General features: G+C 41.1%; 1 protein-coding gene across 2 annotated transcripts; it reads right to left on the bottom strand.

Moving 5' to 3' along the window:
• Window positions 1-1883: 1883 nt before the first annotated feature.
• On the bottom strand, window positions 1884-8651 carry LOC115107007 (suppressor of cytokine signaling 2-like). 2 transcript variants are annotated; one of them, XM_029630316.2, is made up of 4 exons: window positions 8454-8651; window positions 8084-8143; window positions 6632-6897; window positions 1884-4026 (listed from the first exon to the last, which is right to left on the bottom strand). In XM_029630316.2, exons 3-4 carry the CDS (start codon window positions 6753-6755, stop codon window positions 3548-3550), a joined length of 603 nt encoding a protein of 200 aa, XP_029486176.1. In that variant the 5' UTR covers window positions 6756-6897; window positions 8084-8143; window positions 8454-8651; the 3' UTR covers window positions 1884-3547. The 2 variants fall into 2 exon arrangements, with proteins under 2 accessions (XP_029486176.1, XP_029486175.1); XM_029630315.2 differs by having other exon boundaries at window positions 8469-8651.
• Window positions 8652-8720: the final 69 nt, after the last annotated feature.

Here is an 8720-nt window from a genome sequence, read left to right as displayed (position 1 = left end):
ACGAAGGAACATTTCTGCATCTCTTAAAGGTGTTTATAATACTACAATAATAGAGCACAATAATAATAATCCTGCACAATTAATGTAAAACTTTCAAATGTGTCTAGCTGCACCCAGTTCTGCATTACTGAACCATGTCCAGATATGATAAGATCAGCTCTGAAACTCATGTCCCAACTGATCTGTTGAGGCTGTTACCAGGCTTCATATTTGCATGGTAGACTTGGATATGAATGACAAGAACAAGGATGCTGTACTTGCCTTTTACATATCCCAGTAATAATAACGGATACCAGAACAGGTTGGACTGGTGATTGATAACAGAAAGCGACTGACAGGTTTACAGTGAGATGAAAGGCCCTAGTGACCCGGTGAGAGCTTTGCAGCCAACAACAGACATCAACTCTAGTAGGTCTACTTACTCTCCATTCAGGGAGTGTCAGATAGCTTCCCTACAGCTGAGCAGGGGAAATCCTGACCCTAACCCATCCTCGATATGACAATTGACAACCTTCCATGTCTTCCTATTCAACCGGTCATCAACGGTCTCTTCTGTTTCAGCCATTACAAGACTTTGTTGAAGTCTGCAGCTGTCTCGGATTATGAAGGCAGGAAGCAATGTGGAGTGAAATTGACAATTTCTGTAAAACAAAAATATATAACCTGTTCCTCTGTCATGTAATGAAGCAAGTGTTATGCCTCTTAGTGATGTATTATAAAAGTAGTTGACAGATGTGCTTTGCAGGTGACTTGAAGTATATAGCATAAAGAGACAAGGCACACACATTAGCAAGATGTAATTTGTTAGCAATCAGTTATGACTGCAACATAGGAACATATTCCAAAGCTGCCTCTCCAATAGCACTTCTTGACCCTTATCAAGAATTGTTCTCAGACCCAGTAGATTTCTCAGAAAAATGCTTTCTGCTACTGTCTGGACACAAAATCAGTCCATATTGAGTGTTCAGGTAGTGTTACCAAACAGGCAGGTTTCCCAACCTGCTAAATTTAAACCTTTCTCCTCGCTTACTGGGGTTAATGTGGTTTGGGACTGGGGAAGGTGACAACCTGCAGGTACAGCAGCAAACATCACTACACTACCGGCCTTTCCATCATGCGACCACTACAGAACAAACAGTCCCTATAGAAAGTGTAAGCATGGGCGCGGGGCTTAAATTCTCATTCTGCTCCACATGCAGAATACGATCTAATACCCAGCCTGATCTCATCAAACCAGCGCTAGCTAGGACAGCCCAGAGCTAAGCAGGCTGCAGCCGCTGTGCCCCACACAGTGTGTTCTCTGAGGGTAAGCCACTGTACTGTGAGCAAGGATGGATCCAACATGCACTACATAAAGCTGCAGGTGGAAATTGAACATATAGGCTACTGAAGCATAAATTATTTAATTGGAAATGGCTTCAATTCAGTCTACTCCAATCAGCACCTTTGAACAGCATTTTGTATCTGCTGCTAAGAGGAATATTATTTCAGGACAACTCAACAGTCCAGAACATCAATTTACAGAACTATATTCTGCAGAACAGACATGGTTGATGAGTCTGTCTTGCATCAAATTCTAGCCGCTCCATTTATCTGCCTCAGCCAAGTCTAAACGGCGCATCCTGCTGTAGAAGCCGCAGGAATGCAACCAACTAACCCACAGAGACCAGCGCTGTGTGTGCCAGCGCTGTTGCGAGCCAAGCCAGGTCTCAGTAGCAGGAATCGATTGTTTTAGTGGCCTATGGGCTGGTTCTATGTTTAATTTCAAACAAAAACAATAGACTGGGGCCCCATCCCTGTGCCCCCTCAACATTGACCCAACCTCTTGCCCCAGAGCCTACAGCTAAATTTAAACTGAAAATAACCTTCACACAGAGAGAAGATTCACTCCTAAGTTTTATTTTTCTGGTTTCCTCACAGAGAAAGTAAAACACTTGTATTTAAGCACCATACGAAAACAGTAAATGTCATGATCATGTATCTGGAATATTCTGCGAGAATTGTTCACACTGAACCTTCTGTAAATTGAGAATGACTCAAACAATACACAGGAGCGCCATGACACCCCTGCATTATTGCCTCCCAAATCACAGAATTGAGGCTGATAAAACATGCTTTATTTGTAACTTTTATAGGAAACACAGTAGAACAATCAATAAATACTTGCAATATGTTGATTAAAATAAGATTCACGTTGAGCCAATGAAAACCCCTGGGCGAACATCCAATATGCGCTTGGAAAGGTAATTCCTTCTTATAACACAGCCATAATAGCTAGACATTAGATACAGCCTGTGTCTAATCAAGGTCTAGTTCTGAGGTGTGAGCATCGACTTGCTCAAGGGCATTTTCTATTGAAAGAAAATGCAGTGATGAAGTAGATGTTTCACAGAAGTGATGCGTAGTGGGAGCAACAGCCAGGGTTGAGAACTTCCTGAAATCAATTATTTTTAACCTCTTAGCAGGAGGAGACAGTGAGAGAGATACCAACATCAGAGTTGAAGGCTGTAAATTGCTTGTGCTTTATCAAAACAAAAATCAGAACTGAGTGAACATAAAATAAAAAAAGATCAGTGTTGGGAAAGCTACATTGAAAATAGTTTACCAAGTTACCAATTACTTCACACTGGAAGAAGCTACATTTATAGCTTACTTAACTAAAGTGATTGTGAAAAATGTGTTCACTACATCCAAACTGCTACGTGAAAAATCAACCTGGACTCAAATATTCAGCCCTGTTAAAACACCAAAACGCTTTCAAGTGACAATTAAGTAGGTCAGATGCCAAAAAAGTCGTTCTGGCCAATTTTACACAAAAAAAAATAAACGGGTTGTGTGTAGTTCCAGTAGTTCGCTAAACGCAAAAAAGTAATACCAAGATTTGAAACTACCTCAAAGCTACTGAAAATTTTAGTTAAATGACTAGTTCCAACATGTAGTTCGACACCCCAGCACTTCTTATAATTACAGTACAAAAAAAATGTAAAAAAGAGAATATGAACAAACATAATTCAGAATGAAAGTGGATACCGTGTCAGATGCTCATGTCTCAGACATGAGGCAGTTTATGAAAAGTAACAAAGCTTGAAAAAAAAAAAAAAAAAAAAAAAGTGTGCTAACGCTAACTGCCACCCCTCCTGGGTCTCGTTCAGAAGGGTCTGAAACCCTGTTACCTGAGCTGGTCTGCAGGCAGGGTATACCACCACTCGAACAAAAATTTGCACCAGTTTCAGAGATTATGAACATGACCTGGGTCTGAAATCAACCCTTAGCTCCAACTCCTAAGCCCTTTTTGATGAACAACTGTAGCACTAAAGGAACTGGAAGTGTGTAGTAATATGGGAGATATTCCACCCAGCTTCCAGAGGATTAGATGACTGACTCGGCTCTAACCATATTGCTCTACATCAATCCTTCCAGAAGTACAGGGGCCGTCAAGCCATGTCTAGTGGTTGGAGCTAAAGGGAGACTTCAGACTGGGTGATAGCCACTACATGGCAGGTGCAGTGCTCTCTACTCCACACTACATCTGGGATTCGTAGTCCTACTATACATTGTAACTGTAGTCCGTCAGGTAGATTTTTAGTCTGTTGGGTAAAGGCAGCTCCTGCACCTGCCTTGTGGCGTTGTTGATGGCGATACGGGACAGGTGCTGTAGAGAGGGCGTGGCAGTGTACACAGGCTTGGTCAGGAGCAGCTGAACCGTCCCGTTGGGTGGGGCCAGGGACTGCGATGCCCCTGACGACGGCCTTTTACTGGTAGTCCTGGACAGCTGCACGTAGTGTTCCACCAGGTGCACCACACTGTCAAACTGCTTGAGCTTGGGCCTGATCAGCACCACCGAATCCAGTTTAAACTTGCCCTCCTTGTACTCGATGCGCAAGTTGGTGGGGCCGGCAGAGGTCATGGCAGAGATGGTGAACAGGTAGTCCCTCTGGGAGCTATCTCGCAACAGGAAGGTACCCTCCGATGCATCCTGGAGAATCTCTTTGGCTTCGTTGGCAGTCAGGCTGCCCCAGTACCAGCCTGTTAGGAGAGAAACACGCATGCATTAGCACAAGGAGACAGGACAAAACACTGGGCTACTCAAACAAAACCCCTTTTATTGATAACAGACGGTAATCCAAATCAAAAGGTCATACACGAACATGTGCACAGTCAGAAACTGTACAACTAAACCTGAATTTAAGCTTTAACCTAAAAATAAAAATCCCTCTATCCTGTCCACAGGAATTTTAAAACAAATTCCACTGGGTTAACATGTTAAATTCTCACAATTTATGTAGTGACTTTTGCAGTAAAATGTATGAGGGGAATCTCTGCAGTTAGCGTACACTGCAGCAGCAACTGTCTGCTATCTCCAACCCCCCCTCCACACAAAAACTTAAGTTTGACTGGATTTGTGAAGGTTAGAAATTCTCCAGTACTTGAATGCAGAGCGTCACATCTGGAGGAAACCTGGCACCATCTTAAGGTGAAGCATGGTGGTGGCAGCATAATGCTGTGGGGATGTTTGAGTGGCAGGGACTGGGAGACTAGTCAGGATCGAGGCAAAGTATAGAGAGATCCTTGATGAAAACCTGTTCCAGAGCACTCAGGACCTCAGACTGGGGTGAAGGGTCATCTTCCAACAGGAGAACAACCCTAAGCACACAGCCAAGACAACACAGGAGTGGCCCAGTTAGAACATCTCTGGAGAGACTTGTAAAATAGCTGTGCTGCTCCCCATCCAACCTGACAAGAGCATGAGAGGATCTGCAGAGAAGAATGGGAGGAACTCACAAATACAGGTGTGCCAAGCTTGTAGTCTCATACCCAAGAAGAATAGAGGCTGTAATCACTGTGCTTTAACAAGGGTCTGAATACTTATCACATTTACATATAAAAAAAAGAAGTTGCTTTGTCATTATGGGGTAGTGTGTAGATTGTTATTTTCATAAATTTTAGAATAAGGCTGTAATGTAACATCTTGAAATGGGTCAAAGGGGTCTGAATAGACAGTCAAAAGTTGACACATCTCAGTCAAGGGTCTTTATTTTTACTATATTGTAGAATAATAGTGAAGACAACACTATGAAATAACACATATGGAATCATGTAGTAACCAAAAAGTGTTAAATCAAAATATATTTCAGATTCTTCAAAGTACACACCCTTTGCCATGGGTGGGCCTGGGAGGACATTGGACCACCCACGGCTACACCCCTGTCCAGTCAGGTGAAATCCATAGATTAGGGCCTAATGAAATTTCAATTGACTGACTCAGTTAAAATGGTTGTATATTATTTTTTTGTATAATTTATTGGACATAAATTACAGTAAATCAGCACCAAGTGATTTATTCCCATGTATAGAGAAACATGATCGAATCAAATGTTAGCAAAATTTGAAATGACGTTTTAGTTAAATATCTGTTTGGGCTTCTTGAGGTCAATTTGCAGTTAACTAATGTAATTATATTACTGTGACTAAGGCAATACAAAGGGGAAGCTGTCCTATGTGCTTTGCTCAGAAAAATACAAATTCTACTTCATATTCATCACCAACATGTGAAAAGTACACTTATGTTTTCAGTTAAAAAAAGTGTTTCCAATGACAAACCAATTAGTAAGCAATGTCTCCTAATAATTGGGGATGTCATTGAAAACACTTATCTGCCATCTTCACATATGTTGATGTTGCTGGAGATGAATATGAAGTTACATTTTTTATTTCCCTTTAATGGTAATACATGCCTCTTAAAATACATTAAAGATACTTTTTTTCTTTGAATAGCCCACATGTCTACCTAATAAATGAACACCTCCATTTTAAGATCACAGCATTGGAACAGCTTTTTGTGCATCTCTTAAAAATAACGATCCGCTCCACAGCATTCCCATAATGGGAATTCTATAAATGCATTAACAGCATTTGAAGTGAAACATACGGTTCATTAGAAAGTAAATGAACACCTTGCTTGTGACTTAATTAAGAAACAGGTACATAAACGCCGAACATATGAATGAAGGCAAATTGTATTAATTCATAGACATGTTCTGAGAATTCTCATTTGAATGCGTCTAATTGTAAAAAAAAGAAAGTCGTCAACTCACAACAGCCTATAACAAAACGTAATATACATTCTGCGACTTGAAAACAAAGTGAAGTGTCTAACAGTACCTCGTGCACGAATTACCACGAATTTCAAGACACTAAACAAGTTACTGTTCAGGATAAATAAGGGTGAAATGCATTCATTGTACGATGAAATACCAAGTGTGCCTTGTTTAGTCATTTTCAACCATGCATAATGAGTACAGACAAGTGCGTACAGCATGACCGCATGCATATCGTGCTAGATAGGGGCACGAGCATGTAGATAAGGTTACTTTCAAACTAGTTTGCTTTACAATCACTTGTTCTCAGGGCCATAGAGATGCATGACTTGAGTTATTACAAAAAATATATATTTTGAAAGTTCAGCTCTCGTTGATTTGTAATTCATAAATGCTATTGACATCGTCATGCTCGCATGTATGGAACGGTACTAGTAAAACTGTACTAGAACGCTGAAAATAGGAACATTAGTAATCATGTCGAAATGTGTGTGGATGTCATCTAAAAGTATAAAATGAGGACATGCACTCACCTGTATTTTTAAGGTCTTTCATGGTCTGAGCGATGCGAGTCTCGTCAGAATCTACAACCCGTGACACTGTATCCGTTCTCTCGTTTTCGATGGTATCCGTGGATTCGGGTGAGTGGCAGGTCATTGGGGAACCACCCGAAATTGCCCAGCCGTAGGCCAAAAGTCATCCGACAAATGCAAAAATATTCCCCAGAAGACAGGCAGTTGCCCCACAGTCGCAAAACCAGTTTCTTCTGCAAGTTTCTTCTCGAATCTTATGTATCGTCCTGTAAATTAATAAAAACACACGTAAATTAATTCAGTTTAGTCACGGACATTCGTGCTAAATAACAGCTAACGTTACATTATAACATATCCGTTAGGTGCTTGACTCCAGCCACCCGAGTCATGGACTGTTCGCTCTGCTACCGTACCGCAAGCGGTAACAATGCACCATCAGGACCCTGAAGAGCTTCTACCCCCAAGCCAAATAGCTATCTGCATTGAACCACCTTTGCACTAACGCATCACAAACTGCTGCTAATGAGATGTATATATATATCTCCTGTTGACTACTAATTTTACCCCTACAGTAATCTACAAATCTACCTCAATTACCTCGTACAGCCTGCACATCAACTCGGTACTGGTACCCCTGTAACATGGAAATATAGCCGTGTGAGAACCCTAACCCCATAAAAGGCGTGTAGTAATTGAATTTCTTGCTGATATGAAAGATGTTTCCAAATCGTACAGCAAGTGACGCGTTTTAACGTTCAGAACGAGCGTCGGGGTTCTAACTCCCCTGCCAGAAGATACTTCAGTAGGCGTTATAAAGGTAGTTGATGTATATGAATGGGGTTACGTTTGCAAAAGCTTTTTAATTATTATTATTTTTTTTAAATTTTAAACATGGCAAGTAAGGGAGCACGAAACAAAGTGGACACTGAAAAGCCTAATTCAGTGACTTGATAAATCTTCAATAAAACAATGTGCAATAGGCTCGATGTTTACCGTTCACTTAAATGCTCGATGTAATTACAATTGCTGCGTGGAAATTAAAGATTAGGAAACGTTTGTCCGCATTCAAATAAATAAAAAACAGATTACGGAACGTTCTGCGAAATCGACTACTTCTCGGAAATTGCAATGGCAGTTAAAACTCACTATATGCAGGGCAGGGGATACTGGAAACAGAAATCCCCATCATCAGCCTTGTTCGGTGTTTGCAGCTTGTATATTGTAGCAATGTTTATTTGATTATTTTGTGTAGGCTACATTAAAGCCTACATTGTGGTCGTGTAAATGTACAACGTTTTTAAATAACCACTGTTCTACAGCCAATAAAGCACGTGCCATGTTGCGTATGTTCACAACACATTTCTAAATGTACAGTTTAGCTATCTAATGCTGACTAGCTAGTTTACAAAGTAAATATACTATAAACAGAGAGTTACATGAATGAAATCTCACCTATTTGCGAGTGGATCCAGCACCAAACGACTACCGATGGTAATTCAAATACACTTCTCCCTAAAGAAAAAGGGGACTAAGATGAATAAACAAAGCACAACACCGCTCGTTAGCTATACACTTCCATGGAACAGCTAGCTAGTTTAGCCATGTCGATCACACTGACAGATTACATAGCTAGGGATTTCCATGTCGTATTATTTATGTTCTGGCGGGCTAAATCAATCAGTTGTCATTTTGGCGATGGCAAACAAACTCCGAATATTTTTCCAACCAGTGGTGCAAAACAGGCAATGACAACGTCTCGCGACCGAGGCAAGTCGGCACGACTCGCTCACTGCTGGTAATGTTCAGATTTAAAACACCATACAGAAAGTCATCAAACCACGCTTGTCTTGTTTTTGGTACAGATCCCAATGACAGTCTTTTCCGCGGCGTTGAATCCCCTTCCTTCGGTATGTGTTTTTAATAACCAAATCCCCATTAAACCCACAGCTACACACAAAATACCGATTTCCAAGAACTTTCCAGGAATCGCGTCACGTGGTGTAGAGCGCAACCATTTTTAAGGTAGTGCCAACTGCCAAGCCAGCTGCACCTCATGAATATAATTGCGTGCATGCGTGTGTGTGTGCGC

Source organism: Oncorhynchus nerka, linkage group LG23 (assembly GCF_034236695.1).
Source record: "Oncorhynchus nerka isolate Pitt River linkage group LG23, Oner_Uvic_2.0, whole genome shotgun sequence".
Classification (NCBI taxonomy): Eukaryota; Metazoa; Chordata; class Actinopteri; order Salmoniformes; family Salmonidae; genus Oncorhynchus; species Oncorhynchus nerka.
The sequence above is the reverse complement of the archived record's forward strand: the minus strand, read 5'-3'. Positions and strand labels throughout refer to the sequence as shown.